We start from the raw sequence: 21,937 nt of genomic DNA on the forward strand, positions 1-21,937 counted from the left end.
TGGATCAGAGTTACACATTTCATATACATTTCTGCAGAGAAATGTATATATATATATATATATATATATATATGTAAATTAGGGCTGGGCGATATTGCCTTTTTTAAATATTGCGTTATTTTAAGGCCATATCGCGATACACGATATATATTACGATATTTTGCCTTGGCCTTGAATGAACACTTGATGCATATAATCACAGCAGTATGATGATTCTATGTGTCTACTTTAAAACATTCTTCTTCATACTGCATTCATATATGCTACTTTTAAACTTTCATGCAGAGAGGGAAATCACAACTAAGTCAATTGACCAAAAGTGTATTTATTAAAGTTATTAAACAATGGCACAAACGTTCAAGTCATTTCCAAAACATAAATTGCAAAATTGTCCGAGACATTTTAAGTGTCAAATAAAAATGAGCTGCATAATAGGAAATCAAATAGTATTCATCCTTCACTATGTGGTATGTTAGTTACTAAGGTTATGAAATTCTCTTCATTCTCTAGCGAGTGACTTTTCAAATGATGCTACATATAAGGAGTAATGCTACTTTTTATAGCAACGATTTTTCCCCCCACACTTGAAAAATTTTGGTTGTCTATTCGACATATTCCCACTTGAAGCCGAACCACTGCCAGACGATGGAAACCCTGCTGTTTTTCTTGGGAATTAAGTCTTCCTTCATTTGTTACCAGACCCGCAGCATCTTTCTCTCGTACGGCTACGTTAGCAGCTAACGTTAGCCACGCCGCTAGCTCTTTTTATTTTATTATTTTATTTTATTTATTTATTTATTTATTTTTTCACGCCGCTAGCTCTCTGCCCTGCAAGGGTGTGTATGTGACGTGTGACGTGACAGTTTGTGACGAATGTGCGCCTGTTTGTCTGCGAGGAGACACAGGAAAAAGCGAGGAGAGCCTGAAGTGTACGCCCGCAGCTAAAAGTCCTGCGTGACAACGTATACTCGAATATTACGATATAGTCTTTTTCTATACCGCACAGAGACAAACCCGCGATATATCGTGTATATCGATATATCGCCCAGCCATAATGTATATACATATTTATATATATATATATATATATATATATATATATATATATATATATATATATGAAGTATTATAATTACTAACTATTAATCTTGTTTGGAGGTCAAATGTATTGACTTTAATATTTTTAAAACATTAAAACACACTAACACATCATCAGTGCAGTGTCAATACAGCTAGGGAGTGTCATTTACCCATCACTACATGTCTGTCATTTTCAGACCTGGTTATTTTGAAGATTCGCAGCAACCGCACGCAACGCAGCACAGAGATGCCGAGAGGCGACATGATTTTGGTTTCCACCAGGATAGTCTCCAGGATGCCGCCGCACACCACGAAGCTGTCGAAGCGGTTGAAGAGCGACACAAAGTACGCCTGAGGGGAGTAAACCAAGAATTCAATTTCCGACTTGTCCTCATTCATTAACAGCCAAATGTGAGCTCATACCTGAAGACCCAGACTGTACATCTTCAACAGCATCTCGCCGGTGAAGAGTGCCAGCAACACCTTATTGGCGATGTCTGAGGAAACACAGGTTGGTAACAAAGAAATACATGAATGAAGGAATGTGTGTGCGTATGGAGAACCTTGCACGTCTGTCAGCCACTGAGGCTGCTGGTGATGCTCCGAGGCGATGGTGAGCGTGTTGAGGAAAACCAGGAAGATGACCAGCCAGTAGAAAACCTGTGATTTAACCCCCGCCCGGCACTTGCGCCTGCACAGTCTGTTCCACCTGCGAAAGTAGCGACTAGAAGGGGAAGGCACAGAAAAGAAAGAGGAAGTACCGTCAATGCTGTGGTTTTTATGCAGCAGTGCTGTGGAACAATCTTTTGAAACCAAATCACAATCAAAACAAATTTAAAACAACGAGTACGCCGTCAAAACAGTGTCAAATCAAACAGTCAAGGAAACATGACAGTACCTTCCTATTGGTGGAAAAAAAGTGTGTCTTCAATCAATCAAAGCATTAACATCTGTTTGGTTGCAGAAGGAGTGGTGGAAAAGTGAGCCAACAGTGCTATCAGATGGCCAACTCATGCAAAAACGTAAATCACGGCTTTAAAACGCCACCAAAAAGCCTGACTTTTTCTCTGGGAGGACAAAAACTCTTAGAAAACAAAACAAAACACTTTGGGCCTGATCTGCTAAGATTCTAACCGCAAGCACTTAATAGCGTGTATAAAATATATAATTCTGTGTTGCATGTGATCTTGCAAGTACAATGGATAACTTGTTTCAGACGGTCTTATTTAAATGAGGATTTTGCGTGTACTATGCAGCTTTCACCATGGAGACACTCATTTACTGCGCATTCATGTTATCATACTTCCACCTTTGTTTCGAAACACGCAGCAGACAAATATGTAATGTAGAGCTTTTTATGGCCATTTTAGAAGCCCTGTAGTGCATCTTCAATGGAGACCCTTTTCGAGGGCGAGTGTCCCTTAGGAATATTACAGACATTAAAAAATGCATTTTGCAAGGAGCTATTTTCACATCAATAAAAAAACGAACATCATTAAAAAAAAAGCCAGCAGACACCAAAATACATCAATTGAATTTGTTTTAATCAGCCCCTTAACTCAACCAGCAGCTATAAAATGTTATTGTTCAATACAGGCGTGAATATAGTCTGCATAATCGTGAAGACAGAAAAATTGTTTGCGTTCCTTATTCTGCTCACTTAAAAGACACAATCCTCTGTGCACCAGTTTAGTAGATCAGCTTTGCATGTGGTATTAGGTTTTTAGTACACGCACACCTTTAGTAGATAAAGCCCTTTACAGTATGTGTTGTGCAGATATTTATAAGTAAAATTTAACTATTATCACAATAATTTCACTAAATTGATTGATGATGTTCAGCAAAATTTTCACAATTTTTTAAATTATGTATTTTATTTACATTTTAAGTTATAAGTAGGGTTCATTACCCATTTTGTGCCAAAAAAGCAAAAAATTCATAAAAAAAGGCACTCAACTGAACCGAGAAACACAGTTTTTAAGGCACAATAGAACTAGAACTAGAAACGCATACTGGAAGTCACTTGTGAGTCATCCACTGTCTTTGATTCTGTGGGTGGAGGCGGGGACGCTAGCTTAAACACACAAGTTAAAAATGTAATCACTTGTTTGTTCAACTATTTATGACATTTCCTACAAGTTTTATATAAAAAACGGGCATTAAATTTTGAGCTAGCTAACTAACTAACCAACTAACTAACTAGCTGACTAACTAACTAAACCCAACAAATAACCAAAACTAAAACATTAATTTGACAATAAGTTTATGTTTGTCCTTGTCTGCAGTGAAATAACTAACTTATAACAGTCGCCATACGAAGCAGCATTATTATTATTGTATTTTCTTGCCATCCATTATTTGTGTTTGACCTTCTTCCCCCGGCTTCGAGGCTTTATATCTAGATAATTTTTTTTTTTTTTCCCTCCTTTCTTGAGAGTTATGATGATGTGCACAGTGAACATTACACAAGACTCACAGAAATCACAGGACAACAAATGTGGACATGACATCATTTTGTACTACCTTTTCTACGATAAAAAACACTAATGTATTAGAATTTATGTAAAACGTGTGTATATTTTAGCAATATACATATATATATATATATCTAGTAGTGAATTGTGAATTATATTTTATATAGCACTTTTCTCTAGTGACTCAAAGCGCTTTGCATAGTGAAACCCAATATCTAAGTTACATTTAAACCAGTGTGGGTGGCACTGGGAGCAGGTGGGTAAAGTGTCTTGCCCAAGGACACAACGGCAGTTACTAGGATGGCGGAAGCGGGAATCGAACCTGCAACCCTCAAGTTGCTGGCCAGGCCACTCTACCAACCGAGCTATGCCGCCCCATCCATCTATCCATCCATCCATTTCCTACCGCTTATTCCCTTTGGTGTTGCGGGGGGCGCTGGTGCCTATCTCAGTTAAAATCATATATATATATATATATATATATATATATATATATACATATATATATATGTATATATATATATAGGTGTGGGAAAAAATCACAAGACTACTTCATCTCTACAGAACTGTTTCATGAGGGGTTCCCTCAATCATCAGGAGATTGAGGGAACCCCTCATGAAACAGTTCTGTAGAGATGAAGTAGTCTTGTGATTTTTTCCCACACCTACATATTGCACTCTACCACGGTATCGAGCACTATTCTCTGGATAATCCAATCAAGACATATATATATATATATATATATATATATACAGTATATATATATATATATATATATATATATATAAAAATGTATAATATATTTATCCCATGGAGGGAGATGTGGGTGGCAGGGTGGGCGGAGGGGTTCAATGTCGGACGATTGGTGGATAGTCGTATCAGCTTAAGACACACTTACTTTATTTTTTAGTGTACAGTAGCTCCTTGTGATTTGCTATACTGTTGCAGAATTGTTACAAATGTGTACTTCATACTAAACTTGTATCAAGTTTTGACCGAATAAATGTTGTGCATCCAAGTAACGTTCCTTATTCTAACTATATTGCGGTCTTTTTAAACTCAATTTAAATCATGCAGGCGAGTAATTAACTGCGATGAATCACAATTATTTAAAAAAATGAAGTGTGATTAATCTGATTAAAAAATAATAATAATTGGAGAGCATTATACTTAATATCCATCCATCCATTTTCTACTGATTATTCCCTTTGGGGTCGCTGGTGCCTATCTCAGCTACAATCGGGCGGAAGGCAGCGTACACCCTGGACAAGTCGCCACCTCATCGCAGATACTTAATATAAAGAAAATCTATTGATCACACTGGAGTATTAATAAATTGCGAGCAAGTGAGCGAGGAGGAGGAAGAGGTGGAAGAGAAGACAACGGCAAACCACATCTACTAACCTGAACTTGGATTTGGAGATCCTATTTCTGGAACACAGAAAACAGAATGGATTATACACACAACACACACGCAAACGCACGCACGGAACAAACACACACACACACACACACACACACACACACACACACACACACACACACACACACACACACACACACACACACACACACATATATATATATATGTATATAGGCACATCTAAAACAATGTGAATATCATTAAAATATTTTCTAATTTTGTCTCTCATTTCAGAAAGAGGAAGTCATACATTACTTTTTTTTATTAGCAATAAGTGACTTATTTCAAGCCTTCATTTTAAACAATTTTGATGATGATGGTTTACAGATCATTAAAACACAAAACCCAATGTCTGAGAAAGTATTAAGATATGATGTATTTTAAACAAAACCTTTTCACTTCCAATACCATACTAATATTGGAGCCTTGAGTATTGTTATCGAATCGATACGATATCAGCAGGAAACATATATACGTGTTTTTGTTTTGTAGTGTGGAATGCTAGAAAAGGTAAAATTGTAAAACAGAGAAAAAGAGTGGGTATATAAAACATTAACCTGTTAATAATTAACCGTCTGTAATGGACTAATGCTATCTTTAAGTTAAAGTGGAGTTGCAATTGATTTTTTGGCAACTTCTCGTGGCCACAATAATTAATTAAGTCAAGTTCATGACACAGTAAGTTGAATGACGTTTGTTACTGCATACTTCCTTTAAGAATCTGCCTTAGAGACTTTGTATGTGTAAGTAATATGCAACTATAATTAGCTGATACTTGTTTATATCTACAAACGTGCTATTTTACACTGTAATATTGTCCAGTTATTATTTCCTATGTCTGACTTGTGTGCAATTGTGTGCTAAGCTGTCCTGTAGCTGCTAGCTCCTAGTAGCCTATAGCTTACCGTGTTTACCTTTTTTAAATGACTTGACTGAAATAGAGGAAAAGAGCAAAACTGTGTGCTTATTAGAGGGCACTTAGAAGTTAACTGACTGTCCAGTTTTGCACAAGTAAACACGTTGTAGGTCTGCTTGTATCAGTCGTTATATCACACATTTTACATGCATGCACAAAATCTTATCATCTATAATTGTATTTTCACTGATATCGGACCAATGTGAAATCGGGGCATCGTTAGTTTCTGTGCACTCAATAATGATCGCACATTCAACTTGCAAGAATCATATTTCAATCAATGAGGAAAAAAAAAAAAGTATGTATTGTAAAACTTTCACGTTCTGAAATGGGTGCCAAAAAATAGAAACATTTTTCAAGATATTCAAATTTTTTTTGGAGACATACCTATATAGACAAGACACCATGAGAGGTGATTTGAGAGGTTGCTGTCAAACAATTTAATTGTATTCTTTTTTCAAATTCAAATCACCCTGTGTAGACCTGTACCAAGTGGCAAACGGTCAGAGGATGACGATACTAAGTGTGGAATTTTTCGCTTTCACCATAAAATGTTAGCTTTCCGGAAAAAAAAAAAAAAAAAAATCAGTTAAATATTAAACCACACAAATTCAATAACACACCAATAGCAACACACACACTTATCGTAGCAGTAACAACACAATCAAAGAGTGAAATTTTGCTGAATGCTTTGAATGGGAAAAGGTTGCGCCATCCTGTGGAAAAATATCAAAGCCAGTTGGTTTAAAAATCTTAATGTTAAAATAACATATTCATGTGGAATGCAAATGTTAAATGTTGGGTTCCTATAGGTACAAATGTGTCACATTTTCTGTTTCCAAGCAGCCACAACCAACAAAGCCAAAGGTGTCTTAAAAATGTTTCTATCTGACAGGGGTCGGCAACCTTTACCACTCAAAGAGCCACTTTGACCCGTTTCACGAAATAAAGACGATAATGGGAGCCGCAACTATTCTCGCTAATATCTGCTGATGGTCACCCAGATAACAATAATAAGGGCATACTCTGAAGCCATTGCCTTTGACGCCTTCTACAACATGTATAAACAGCTGACCGGCTCAGTTACATGTTCTACGTGGTACACGACTGCAAGGCATATAGTCAATAGCCATACAGGTTACACTGACGGTTGTGATATAAACAACTTTAACACTCTAATTAATATGCGCCACACTGTGAACCCACACCAAACAAGAATGACAAACACATTTCGGGAGAACATCCTCACAGTAACACAACATAAACGCAACATAACAATTACCCAGAATGTCATGCATCCATGATTCTTCCAGGCTATTCTTCCCCCCCATCCCCCTCCGTGCGTCGGTTGAGGTGGGCAGGGTTGGGGGCGCGATGGTGTATAATATAGCCTGGAAGAGTCATGGACGCTTGGGATTCTGGGTAATTGTTATGTTGCCTTTATGTTGTGTTACTGGGAGGATGTTCTCCCGAAATGTGTTTGTCATTCTTGTTTGGTGTGGGTTCACAGTGTGTGCATATTGGTAAGAGTGTTAAAGTTGTTTATATCACAACCGTCAGTGTAACCTGTATGGCTGTTGACTATATGCCTTGCAATCTCGTACGTGTGACGATAGAAGCAGCGAGATGCATGCGTCCGGCCGGCACGCAGATAGCATGGTGTAAAGGCGGGCGATGATATGTTGTAGAGGACGTTAAAAATAAAGCCATTACGGCACGCCCTCAATATTGTAGCCGGAGTGAAAATCGGAGAATGTTAACTCTGGGTGATGTCCGGGAGAGGCACCAAAATCCGGAAACCCCCCGAAACGATCAGGGGGGCGGGGGTCGGGGATTATGCAACTGAGCCATGTGAAACTGAGCCACATCAGAGTGGCCAAAGAGCCGCATGCGGCTCCGGAGCCGTGGGTTGCCGACCCCTGCTATATGATGCCATAGGAGTATGTAAAGGATATCCTTACAATAATAATATTTTATAATCATGCAGTTTGACTGTTTGCCACTGAGAAAGAGGGCTACAGCACATCGACAGAGGACTTAGGACAAAGGAAAAGTCTCTGAGTCCATCGTAACTTTATCCCAAGGCTTGTCGCCATGGCAACATGAAGGACAAATACCCAAGGCGTTATCTCCGTAAAAGTGTGCGCTATTCCCGATAGTAGGATCATTGGCACAGTTTATGACATCATTGTGTTTTGGGAGTCGTTTTTGGCTCTGACCGATACTCACAAACAGCCAAACGAAGACAAAGTAACAGATGGACAGCAAGCGTCGAATGAATAAACACACTGTGTGTGTGTGTGTGTGTGTGTGTGTGTGTGTGTGTGTGTGTGTGTGTGTGTGTGTGTGTGTGTGTGTGTGTGTGTGTGTAATTACAAATCGCAATGCTCCCGACACGCATGTTGCGTAGTGGAAGTTGTGGTAAGCCGACAAAAGAGAAGTAATCACAAACGGAGTGGAGGAGTGAGCAATAAAGGCTCTTGGACTCTGCACTGAGATGATTGATGTCCTGCGAGACTACAGTTTGGCACAGCCGGGATGACAAGCACCGTCCTTGGTCCTTGGAAAGATCCCAGGAGAGGGAGGAAGCAGGTCCGCACAGTGGGAGGAAGTACTTACGCTAGACGGGTACAGCAGGTCTCGCCCTCCATGTCGCCCCCTGGCGCGTTGTCCGTGTTGACGCTTTCATTCTCGCTGGCCGGCATGCTCACTGGACACAAACACGCAGGAATAATAACTAGACTAGACAATTTTGGGAGAAATTGCATGTGAATGCTGATAAGCCGAAGTTGAAATTAAATGTTAATACTAATACCACTCTTACTGGAGGTGCATACCTGCAAAATTAACTTTGAAAAAAGGCAGCATCATAACATTTAGCATGCTTTGATTAACGAGGACCCCGACTTAAACAAGTTGAAAACGTTATCCGGGTGTTACCATTTAGTGGTCAATTGTACGGAATATGTACTGTATTGTGCAATCTACTAATAAAAGTTTCAATCACTCAATCAATGCTAACAGTGACAGCATGTCTCATATATTCGACTCTGAAGTGTACACCTGCAAACATAGCTAAAAAAATGTGGCATGCTAGCGTTGACGTGCTAACATGTTAATGTTAGCATGATAGCCATTGATTAGCAAGGAGCATTTTGATTTTGGAAAGATTTGAAACGACTGAGAAATGTGGAAGTACTGATGTTTTTTAATAGAGAATAAGTGTTAAAGAACAGAGTGAAATCCTGGAAAATTTGAACTTTTTCCAGATGTAAAAATTAAATATCTAGAATAAATGGGATGTTTTGATGGTGGAATGATTTGAATTGGTTGGGGAAAATTGTTTGTTCCTTTCTAATAGGAAAACATTTCCTAAAAAATGTGGGATTCCTGGAAATGTCAGAATTTTTGGTGGACACAAAAATGGTAGCTTGCGTGCGCCATGAATAGAGCCAGACAATGTCAAAGTGGAATGGTTTGAATCGGCGGTAGCATGCTGGTATAAGCATACTAACATTAGCATGCTAATAATTACCCAACATTAGCAAGGAGCATTTTGACTTAGGAACACATTGGATTGGTAAAGAAATGTGAAAGAAGTGACACATTTGAATAAAGAATAACTGTTCCGGAAAAGGGGAAAATCCTGGGAAACCCAGAATTTTTTCAAATGTTAAAAATAGATAGTCTAAATGTCTTTAACAAGTGGAATGTTTTGATGGTGGAATTTAGATAGTCTAAATGTCTTTAACAAGTGGAATGTTTTGATGGTGGAATTTGTTTCAATCAGTTGAAAAATGTGAGAGATGTATCCCATCCATCCATTTTCTACCGCTTATTCCCTTTCGGGGTCGCGGGGGGCGCTGGCGCCTATCTCAGCTACAATCGGGCGGAAGGCGGTGTACACCCTGGACAAGTCGCCACCTCATCGCAGGGCCAACACAGATAGACAGACAACATTCACACTCACATTCACACACTAGGGCCAATTTAGTGTTGCCAATCAACCTATCCCCAGGTGCATGTCTTTGGAAGTGGGAGGAAGCCGGAGTACCCGGAGGGAACCCACGCATTCACGGGGAGAACATGCAAACTCCACACAGAAAGATCCCGAGCCTGGATTTGAACCCAGGACTGCAGGACCTTCGTATTGTGAGGCAGACGCACTAACCCCTCTGCCACCGTGAAGCCCGTGAGAGACGTAGAAGTTTCAAAAACTGTCCGTATATTTCAAATGGAAAAAAATGTTTTAGAAAATGTGGAATTCCTGGAAATGTCTGAATTTTTGAAAAATGAAAAAATGGGAGCACATGCCATTATTGAGAATAACATTTTAAAAAGTGTAATGGTTTGACTCGGAGGTAGCATGCTAACTTTAACATGTTAACATGCTAAAGTTAGTATGCTAACAATTGACTAACACTGGCAAGATGCCTTTCGATGTTGGAATGGCTTGAATCGGTTGAGACAGGCGGAAGAAGTAACACTTTTCAATAGAAAAAATAAGTGTTATGGAAAAGCATTCACACAATGACAAATAATTACAGTAAAACGACAGCACGTCAAAATAAATACCTCGGTGCACATTGCAAACATTTTAGCAAAGACAAAGCATGCTCCAATTCCCAATTCGCGCCTAAAGTAATCACATCTTACAATGTTGACACACTATTTACCACCTTGGGCCTTGAGGGACAACGACAGCTAATAATGTGGATTTCACTTTCTAAGCCTGCCACAAAGCAACTTTGCCTTTCACAGCTCACATGGATATTAAGAGCTGCATATTGCAGCAGCTTTCATGCGCAAAAAGTTTATCAGAGGTAGCGAGGGGTTTGAATTGCACCTTTTTTGTTAAGAAACAAGCAAACAACTTTGTTGGAGTTGGAAAACATACAGTTTGGATTCTCGGTGGCACTTTTAAATGTGAACAACTCTAAATTGTTTCTATTGGTACAACGTGGAATTGTACAATTAACATGTGTTATAATAATGATAACCTCTGTGAAACAGGCGCGCCTTATTATTGCAAATATTAAAATACTACTGTTGTTCGTTTGAGCTGTCAAAAAAACATTTGGGATATTGTGGATTTTATTGTTGTTAATATTTTATCGTTACCAATAGCCAAGTGCAGATTGATACTGAAAAATCAACACTAAGGATGGGTACCAAAACCAATACTTCTACAAAACCCAAAACCAGTGAAGTTGACACGTTGTGTAATTCGTAAATAAAAACAGAATACAATGATTTGCAAATTCTTTTCAACCTATATTCAGTTGATTAGACTGCAAAGACAAAATACTTAATGTTCGAACTGGAAATGTTTTAATTTTTTTTTCAAATATTAGCTCATGCGGAATTTGATGCCTGCAACATGTTTAAAAAAAGCTGGGACAAGTGGCAAAAAAGACGGAGAAAGTTAAGGAATGTTAATCAAACACTTATGTGGAACATCCCACAGGTGAACAGGCTAATTGGGAACTGGTGGGTGCCAGGATTGGGTATAAAAGAAACTTCCATGAAATGCTCAGTCATTCACAAACAAGGATGGGGCGAGGGTCACCACTTTGTTAACAAAGGCGTGACCAAATTGTCCAACAGTTCCAGAACAACATTTCTCAACGAGCTATTGCAAGGAATTTAGGGATTTCACCATCTATGGTCTGTGATGTCATCGAAAGGTTCAGAGAATCTGTAGACATCACTGCACGTATGCGGTGATATTACGGACTTTCGATCCCTCAGGCGATGCAAAGTGGAAAAGTGGTCTGTGGTCTGACGAATCCACATTTCAAATTGTTTTTGGAAACTGTGGCCGTTGTGTCCTCTGTAACAAAGAGGAATATAACCATCTGGATTGTTCTAGGCCAGGGGCGCTCACACTTTTTCTCCAGGCGAGCTACTTTTCAATTGACCAAGTCGAGGAGATCTACCTCATTCCTATTTATGATTTATATTTATTTATTTATGAAAGAGACATTTTTGTTAACAAGTTAATGGTGTTTAATGATAATACAAGCATGTTTAACACACATAGATTCCTTTCTTTCATGAAGACAAGAATATAAGTTGGTGTATTTGATTCTGATGACTTGCATTGATTGGAATCAGACAGTGGTGCTGATAACGTCCACATTTTCAAATGGAGGAAAAAAAAAGTCCTCCTTTCTGTCCAATACCACATGAAAGTGGTTGGATTTGGCATCTCATTTGTCCAACTTGCATACTCGTTTTTAAACACTTTGTTATGAGAGTAGCACATGTGTGTGGCCCTTTAATGTCTGGCAGCAGGTGAGTGACGTCAGTGACTGTGCGGGTGGGCAAGCAAGTGAAAAAGCGGTCGCTGAGGGCGGGGGAGAAATACACTGGCATCAAACGCCGTAGCTTGTTAGCTTGTGCACGCTAGCTTTCTGAGACTCTTATTTTGTTAGCACAGGCAGGATGAAACAGGTCTTTTATGGTGAAGACAGGAACTGTGCAGTCGGTCTTTAGAGTTTTGACAGTAGGTACGGAGTCTCTAGAAATAAAATGTGTTTCTCTGCGTCCGCCCTGTTAGCGATTTTTTTCTCAAATATGAGCTCGCAGCAGCCAGCGTCATCTCACAAGATCCTCGGGTGCCGAGAATGTCAAACAACTGACGAAAGTGAAGTCTTGGTATGATTGATGATTGCTCATTTTTATGTCTATTTTTTAATGCCTGGCTTGAGATCGACCGACACACCCTCCGAGATCGACCAGTCGATCGCGACCGACGTAATGGGCACCCCTGGTCTAAGGCGCATAGTTCAAAAGGCGGCATCTGTGATGGTATGGGGGTGTATTAGTGCCCATGGCATGGGTAACTTACACATCTGTGAAGGCACCATTAATGCTGAAATGTGCATTCAGGTTTTGGAGCGACATATGTTGCCATCCAAGCAATCATGGACGCCCCTGCTTATTTAAGCAAGACAATGCCAAGCAACATGTTACAGCAGTGTGGCTTCATAGTAAATAAAGTGTGTGTACTAGACTGCACTGCCTGTAGTCCAGACCTGTCTCCCATTGAACATGTGTGGCGCAATATGAAGCCTAAAATACCACAACGGAGACCCCAGACTGTTAAACAACTTAAGCTGTACATCAAGCAAGAATGGGAAAGAATTCCACCTGAAAAGCTTCAAAAATTGGTCTCCTCAGTTCCCAAATGTTCACTGAGTGTTGTTAAAAGGAAAGGTCATGTAACACAGTGGAAAAAAATCCCCCTGTGCCAACTTTTTTGCACTGTGTTGCTGCCATAAAATTCTAAATCAATGATTATTAAAAAGGTTGAAAAGGATTTGTAAATCCTTGTATTCTGTTTTTATTTACGAATTACAAAACGTGCCAACTGCACTGGTTTCGGGTTTTGTATATATACTGACCCAATTATATCAGTATTACTGATAACCGTAAAATCAAAATCAAATAACAGCATGTTTCGAAATCTTTTTTTTTGCATGTGGCGTCGCGCCTGCTTGCAGACTCAACACCGAATCAAACACTTGGTGGGGAAACAAGCTTTCAGACTAGACTTAGCTGGACTGCTTCAAAGTAATGTTAAAAAGAAAGCGCTGAAAAGTGCAGTGAGGCTCCACTTTTGAAAAAGTGCTAGCTCAATGCTTACCTACATTAGATATGCCATCGACATGCTACCCATTAGCATTAGCATTGTTATATTTTTGTCATCTAAATGCTTACTCTTTGCAAGGTCAGCATTGCAGATTAAAATATGAGAGAGGCAGGGAGAGAGAGAGAGAGAGAGGGTTTTAAAGGAGAGTACCATGTAGGTGATGGATGCATTGAGAGAGTTATCAAGTAATACATTTCTTTTTATTGCCTCTGTCAGTCTTAGAGGTTGCTGGCGGCGTGAAGATGCTGCAGCTGCCTTCAGTGTCACCTCAAACACTTATTGTAAAAGCCTGCAGAGTCAGATGTCTTAACGCTGCGAGGGAAAAAAATTAACTCTGGACTCCAGAAAAACAGAAGCACAATGGAGCGTGGTCTATTAACACACACGAGTCGTCTTTATCAGAGTTAAAGCACTGGGGGCTCCTCCATGGTGCCTGAGCCTCAGCGGCGCTCTGAACTAGTTCAACATCTATTGTTGGACTAAACCCCAAAGACTTGAACCACAGCAACCAGGAAGAACTCACAGTTTCTAGGTTTGTCATCATCCAGACCCTCCTCTTCGTTCTCTGGGTCGATGTCTTCAGCCTGAGTGATCCAGTCTAAGTAGCCCTACACTCAAACAGACACAAGAACATCACTTTAAAGCTGGATTATAAAAGTACCTAAAGGAAAACTGCACTTTTTTGTCATTTAACTGTCATCCACAATCCTTATGAACAGGTCTTTCTCTTTTCTCTGCGTTCTGAATAGTAGGGGTGTCCTAATACCACCTTTTCACTCACGATAGGATACCAATATTGGAGCTTTGAGTATTGGCCAATATCTATATTGATTCCATTTTTGTTTAGTGGAATTTAAAAAAAGGTTTGATCAGGTGAAATTAGTCAAACAGAGAACAATGGTAGGTATGAAAAACACTAACCTTTTTATTATTAACCCCATTGAATGGACTTATGCTTTCTTTAAATTGATGTCTAGTGGTAATTGCTTTTTGGCCAAAATAATTCATAAAGTTAAGATCAGGACGCAGTAAGTTGAATGATACGGACACATTTGTTACTGGATACTTTCTAAAACACTTCTGCCTTGGAGACTTTGTATGTGTAAGTAATATACAACTATACATATTTGATACTTGTTTATATTGATAAATGTGCTGTTTTATATTGCAATATTGTTCAATTAAGGACACCTAATTGAACCAAGAACAAGAAAGTTTGATCACATTACGCCTGTACTGGCTCACCTGCACTGGCTTCCTGTGCACTTAAGATGTGACTTTAAGGTTTTACTACTTACGTATAAAATACTACACGGTCTAGCTCCATCCTATCTTGCCGATTGTATTGTACCATATGTCCCGGCAAGAAATCTGCGTTCAAAAGACTTCGGCTTATTAGTGATTCCTAGAGCCCAAAAAAAGTCTGCGGGCTATAGAGCGTTTTCCGTTCGGGCTCCAGTACTCTGGAATGCCCTCCCGGTAACAGTTCGAGATGCTACCTCAGTAGAAGCATTTAAGTCTCACCTTACAACTCATCTGTATACTCTAGCCTTTAAATAGACCTCCTTTTTAGACCAGTTGATCTGCCGCTTCTTTTCTTTCTCCTATGTCCCCCCCTCCCCTGTGGAGGGGGTCCGGTCCGATGACCATGGATGAAGTACTGGCTGTCCAGAGTCGAGACCCAGGATGGACCGCTCGCCTGCATCGGTTGGGGACATCTCTACGCTGCTGATCCGCTTGAGATGGTTTCCTGTGGACGGGACTCTCGCTGCTGTCTTGGATCCGCTTGAACTGAACTCTCGCGGCTGTGTTGGAGCCACTATGGATTGAACGTTCACAGTATCATGTTAGACCCGCTCGACATCCATTGCTTTCGGTCCCCTAGAGGGGGGGGGGGTTGCCCACATCTGAGGTCCTCTCCAAGGTTTCTCATAGTCAGCATTGTCACTGGCGTCCCACTGGATGTGAATTCTCCCTGCCCACTGGGTGTGAGTTTTCCTTGCCCTTTTGTGGGTTCTTCCGAGGATGTTGTAGTCGTAATGATTTGTCCAGTCCTTTGAGACATTTGTGATTTGGGGCTATATAAATAAACATTGATTGATTGATTGATTTCTGGCTTGTGTGCTATTGTGTGCTTAGCTGTTGTGTATCTGCTTGCTCCTAGTAGCCTGTTGCCTACCATGTTAAATTTTTGTTAATAACTTGATAAAACAGAAGAAAAGACCAACTATATGCGCTTATTGGGGAATATTTAGATATTAACTGGCGGTTGAGCTTTGAACAAATAAACACGGTGCTGAACTGCTTGGTATCGGACATTGTATCACACATTTTACATGCATGCATATAATCCTATAATAGTTTTTTTTTTTTTTTTTTGCTGATTTTAGACAGATAACAGATTGATATCAGATATAAATATTGACTGAGACACCCCTACTAGAAAGTCAAAAACAGATAGCACAAGGTGGCTAACAAGGCAGGCATTGGAGATTTGTCTATAAAACCTCTAAAAGCAACTTATGGTTGGGTTCGGCTGTAACCATGTAGCAACAGGCACATTTATGATAATATTTACAACATTTTGGTCGTTTTAAACATTTCACTTCCATGTCCCATTGCTGCATGGGAGACCTAATTATTTCATTAAAGGTAACTAAAACGTCACTTTATTCTTCTGTGCTGCATCTAACCTGCAGAGAAGAACTCCTTCTGTTAGAGCAGGGGCGTAAAACTAATTTTAGCTCAGGGGCCGCTTGGTTGAAAATCTGTGCACACGCGGGCCAGACTATTAAAATCATGGCATTAAAACTAAAAAATAAAGAGAACCTCAGATTGTTTTCTTTGTCTTACTTTGGCCAAAAATATAACAAACATTCTGAAAATATTACAATAAAAATATGGAAAAAAATACCGGCAGCAGTAAAGTTTAGATCCATGAAGGAAAGAAGAAAGTGAATGAATGTTTACAATATACTGTATACATATGCATAAAAATGTGTTTTCTTTTGAATTATTTTTTTTAATGAATTAAGTAACGTTTATGACAACCTATTTCCAAAACACAATACAGAATGTGAGATATAACAGGATAATGCATAAATGTATCATTTGTATTCAAAACGGTTACAAAAAAGTGGGACCCTAAACATTTATTGTGGGACCCCATTTTTATGACTTGATGGGGCTCTTGGGACCCCATTTTTAAAATTCCTAGCGCCAACACTTATGGAGTATTGGTGTGTGCAAAACAGCAGCAGGCGGCTGTGACCTGCGGGCCGGTCCTATCAATAATCAAATGTCATCCCCGTGGCCATAGATAATTATTTTGCAGCCCGGATCTGGTCCGTGGGTTTTGACTTTGATACCCCTGTATTACAGCGATCTGATTTGAAGAAGTGAGCACAGCTTTCTGACTCATTCACACACAAGCGACCGTGTGTGCAGTTCTGAAGCAATTCCCTTATTTATACTGTATGTTCATTACAGTGTTAATATTAATATGCATTAAAGACAGTTACTTTTGTGAAAACATTTATTAAAAATATCACAACCCCCCTGTTAAAGACCTCTAAACTAAAACGCACCGAAAAGGGAAATAATGTGTTCTTTTCCGACATAAAGATTGTGAATGATGAGCAAAACTTGAAAAAAGAGCCGTTTTCCTTTAAAGTGCAGTTTACCTTGAGATCCTCCTCCAGCTGCTGTTTTTCTCTGAGTTTCTGGAAGTCGCCGCGAGCCTTGGCCTTCTCTCGCTCCTTGGAGAACTCTCTGGAAAGAGGATAGAGAGAGGAAAAAAACATCCCAGGTGAAAGTCTTGTGTGTACAAATTAGCATTGGGGTGAAACTTTGAATAGGAAGGAAGGAAAACCTGATAAAAAAGTGTTAGTGTGCAAATTGGGGAAACAGACGGGGGCTGCTTTTCCTTTTAACCTTTCTTTTAGGCTGTTACTGTTGTGTTAGAAGGCTTCATCGCTTCAAACTCATAGATTACACTGTAAAACAAAGCTGTAAAATTCACGGTAAAATATCAGGAGCTGTGGTTACTAGGAATTCACCGTAAAAAATATCCTGTACCGGACATTACAGTATGTTGAATCCGTTTATTTTAGAGTTCATAACTGTTTTTCTTACAGTGAGTTGCTATAAAAAAAAATCTAATATATTGTAAAACCCTTTTTACAAAAAAACTATAGAAGTTATGGTAAAATACTGGCAGCTGTGGTTGCCAAGAATTCACCGTAAAACAAATTAGGGCCAGTTTTAGCGTTGCCAATCTGCTTATCCCCAGGTGTATGTCTTTGGAGGTGGGAGGAAGCCAGAGTATCCGTAGAGAAACAATTACAGTCTGTGGGAATAATTGCAAACTTCACATCGAAAAGACCCCGAGACCGGGAATAGAGCCCGGGATCGTCGACCTGGCCACGCCTACACCGCTAGAGATAGATTGCCAATCTGTGAGAAAGTCTGCAAGAAGTTAGTGCCTGGCAAGCGTTTATCCCCTGAAGTGAAACCCCCCAAACCAAAATGGTTTCACTCTGGTGCAAAATGGTGCCTGCTCAGTGGCCTTGTGGTTAGAGTGTCCGCCCTGAGATGGGTAGGTCGCAAGTTCAAACCCCAGCCGAGTCATCCATCCATCCATTTTCTACCGCTTATTCCCTTTCGGGGTCGCGGGGGGCGCTGGCGCCTATCTCAGCAACAATCGGGCGGAAGGCAGGGTACACCCTGGACAAGTCGCCACCTCATCGCAGGGCCAACACAGATAGACAGACCACATTCACACTCACATTCACACACTAGGGCCAATTTAGTGTCGCCAATCAACCTATCCCCAGGTGCATGTTTTTGGAGGTGGGAGGAAGCTGGATTAACTTGAGGGAACCCACGCACTCACGGGTAGGACATGCAAACTCCACACAGAAAGATCCCGAGCCTGGATTTGAACCCAGGACTGCAGGACCTTCGTATTGTGAGGCAGACGCACTAACCCCTCTTCCACCGTGAAGCCTCAGCCGAGTCATACCAAAGACTATTAAAATGGGAGCTATTACCTCCCTGCTTGCCACTCAACATCAAGGGTTGAAATTGGGGGTTAAATCATCAAAATGATTCCCGAGCACAGCCACAGCTGCTGCTCACTGCTCCCCTCACCTCCCAAGGGGTGGAATAAGGGGATGAGTCAAATGCAGAGGGTAATTTCACCACACCTAGTGTGTGTGTGACTATCAGTGGTACTTTAACTTTAAAGGCCTACTGAAAGCCACTACTACCGACCACGCGGTCTGATAGTTTATACATCAATGATGAAATATTAACATTGCAACACATGCCAATACGGACGGTTTAGTTTACTAAATTACAATTTTAAATTTCCCGCAGAGTTTCCTGTTGAAAACGTCGCGGAATGATGACACGTGTTTGTGACTTTATTGGTTGGATGGGACATATTAGCCAGCACCACTTGCGGCTAAAAGTCGTCTCTTTTCATCATGCAATTACACAGTATTTTGGACATTTGTGTTGCTGAATCTTTTGCAATTTGTTCAATTAATAACGGAGAAGTCATAGTAGAAAGATGGAGGTGGGAAGCTTTAGCCTTTAGCCACACAAACACATCCGGTGTTTCCTTGTTTAAAATACCCGAAGGTGAAGTTTTACTATGGATCAGAGCGGTCAAGCGAACATGGTTCTCGACCTCTTGTCAACCGGCAGGTTTCGGTGAGAAAATTGTGGTAAAACGTCGCCTCTTACCGGAGATCAGCGGAGCTTGCGCCGTCCATGAAGCTGCCGTGACTTCCCTCAGAGACTTGCGTCAACACACCCGTGGACACACCCCTCCGACTATCAGGTACTATTTAACCAGAGGTGGGTAGAGTAGCCAGAAATTGTACTCAAGTAAGAGTACTGTTACTTTAGAGATTTATTACTCAAGTGAAAGTAAGGAGTAGTCATCCAAATATTTACTTGAGTAAAAGTAAAAAGTATGTTGTGAAAAAACTACTCAAGTACTGAGTAACTGATGAGTAACCTGATTACGGCAACAAATAATGCACAAAAACATAAAAATAGCAATGAGCAAATTCAGAGCCAGGAATATCTCTTAAGCAACTAAAACAATAATATATATTAAATAATAATATATTAAAATAAAAAAAAATAAGGCAAATTGAGCCACAATAACTTAACAGCACCATAGGCTCAGTAGGCATTTATTGATTGATTGATTGAAACTTGTATTAGTAGATTGCACAGTACAGTACATATTCCGTACAATTGACCACTAAATGGTAACACCCCAATACGTTTTTCAACGTTAATCAATTACTTAATAAATGACCAAGTCGAGGTGATCTACCTCATATATACATACACACACATATCATATATATATATATATATATATATATATATATCTATATATATATATATATATATATATAGTATATAATTTATAGTTTTTTATTTTGCCGTTTTTGTTGAAATGTTAAAGGTGTTTTAATGAATATACATGCATGTTTAACACATAGATTCCTATCTTTCATGAAGACAAGAATATAAGTTGGTGTATTACCTGATTCTGATGACTTGCATTGATTGGAATCAGACAGTATAGTGCTGATAATGTCCACATTTTCAAATGGAGGAGAAAAAAAGTTCCTCTTTTCTGTCTAATACCACATGAAAGTCGTTGGTTTTTGGCATCTTATTTGTCCAGCTTCCATATTCGTTTTTATACACTTTACAAGAAATACATTGGCGGCAAACTCCGTAGCTTGCTAGCTTGTTTGCGCTGGCTTTCGGAGACTCTTATTTTGTTAGGGCAGGCGCAATGGAGCGGTACTTTTATTGTGAAGACAGGAACTGTGCGATCAGTCTTTAGGCTTATGACGGGAAGTACGGTTGAAATAAAAAGTGTCTTTTTTCCTTTACACTTGTTATCGATTGATTGAAACTTTTATTAGTAGATTGCACAGTACAGTACATATTCTGCACAATTGACCACTAAATGGTAACACCCCAATAAGTTTTTCAACTATTTTAGGTCGGATTCGACGTGTGACGGTCACGTGACCGCCTGGTTTTGTTTGATTGGTCCAACGTCACAAGTGACTGCATTTGATTGGTGAAACGCGGGCATGCGTAGTTCCCACTTTGAGTGCGTGTCTGACAAAATCAAAACAAACAAAACGTGCATTAACAGATCAATAAAAAAAAAGTAGCGAGTAACGAGCTGATTGTAGATAAATGGAGCGGAGTAAAAGTAGCGTTTCTTCTTTATAAATATACTCAAGTAAAAGTAAAAGTATGTTGCATAAAAATTACTCTTAGAAGTACAATTTATCCCAAAAGTTACTCAAGTAGATGTAACGGAGTAAATGTAGCGCGTTATTACCCACCTCTGTATTTAACTCACTAAAACATAATAGAAAGATAAGGGATTTCCCAGAATTATCCTAGTAAATGTGTCTAAAAACATCTGAATCGCTCCCAATGCAATCGCCTTTTTTTTTTTTACTTTATTAATTTATTTCTTTTCTTTTCTAGTCCTTCACTATCAATATCCTCATCCACAAATCTTTCATCCTCGCTCAAATTAATGGGGAAATTGTCGCTTTCTCGGTCCGAAAAGCTCTTGATGCTGGAGGCTCACATTATAAACAATGTGAGGATGTGAGGAGCCCTCACACCGGTGACGTCATCGTCTGCTACTTCCGGTACAGGCAAGGCTTTTTTATTAACGACCAAAAGTTTTGAACTTTATCGTCGATGTTCTCTACTAAATCCTTTCAGCAAAAAATATGGCAATATCGCGAAATGATCAAGTATGACACATGGAATGGACCTGCAATTCACGTTTAAATAAGAAAATCTCATTTCAGTAGGCCTTTAAAACAATAAACACAAATAATAAACAGTAAACCATAAAGAGTAAAACACCTTAATCTTTCTTGTCTGCGCTAATGCGAGGCGAAATGTTTTCTAAGACAACCTTAACCTTCCAGTTATAGAGTCAATACCACAGTTTTTCTTACCGAACTGACCCGAGGTCGTCGTGCACGGTCGAGCTCCGTGTCTTCTGTTTGCCAACTGGTTGTGCGGGTCACTAATCGGGCGTGTTTGTCAGAGTGAGGATGAACACAAGAGACAGACACAGAGTCTCGCTTGGACACGTCCTTCGTACCGTCACTTTTTGTATTGTTTCCAACATGTCGCTCCCTTGCTCCGATTCCTGCTTGGCCATAAATTATCCCGACAGTCTGTCTGAGAGCGCAATGAAGCAGTTGGTAAAAGGTCAGGCTGTGTAGCGCGCTAACAGCATCATTAGTCATTAGAGTCGGACAAAGAGTCCCACGGACAACACACCTCGAGCGCTTTGAGTTTTATT

At 39.8% G+C, this 21,937-nt stretch overlaps 1 protein-coding gene across 2 annotated transcripts in view; it reads right to left on the minus strand.

The window, feature by feature from the left end:
• cacna1c (calcium channel, voltage-dependent, L type, alpha 1C subunit) overlaps positions 1-21,937 on the minus strand; it is a 349,919-nt gene that overhangs the window by 89,615 nt on the left and 238,367 nt on the right. For both annotated transcript variants that reach the window (XM_061912264.1, XM_061912263.1), the window contains exons 9-15: positions 17,235-17,322; positions 14,075-14,159; positions 8,514-8,604; positions 4,960-4,986; positions 1,644-1,804; positions 1,504-1,577; positions 1,280-1,431 (exon numbers count right to left, since the gene is read on the minus strand). In XM_061912264.1, the coding sequence (XP_061768248.1) occupies positions 1,280-1,431; positions 1,504-1,577; positions 1,644-1,804; positions 4,960-4,986; positions 8,514-8,604; positions 14,075-14,159; positions 17,235-17,322 (678 nt within the window). The remainder of the gene's footprint in view (positions 1-1,279; positions 1,432-1,503; positions 1,578-1,643; positions 1,805-4,959; positions 4,987-8,513; positions 8,605-14,074; positions 14,160-17,234; positions 17,323-21,937) is intronic.

Source organism: Nerophis ophidion, linkage group LG10, assembly GCF_033978795.1.
Source record: "Nerophis ophidion isolate RoL-2023_Sa linkage group LG10, RoL_Noph_v1.0, whole genome shotgun sequence".
NCBI lineage: Eukaryota > Metazoa > Chordata > Actinopteri > Syngnathiformes > Syngnathidae > Nerophis > Nerophis ophidion.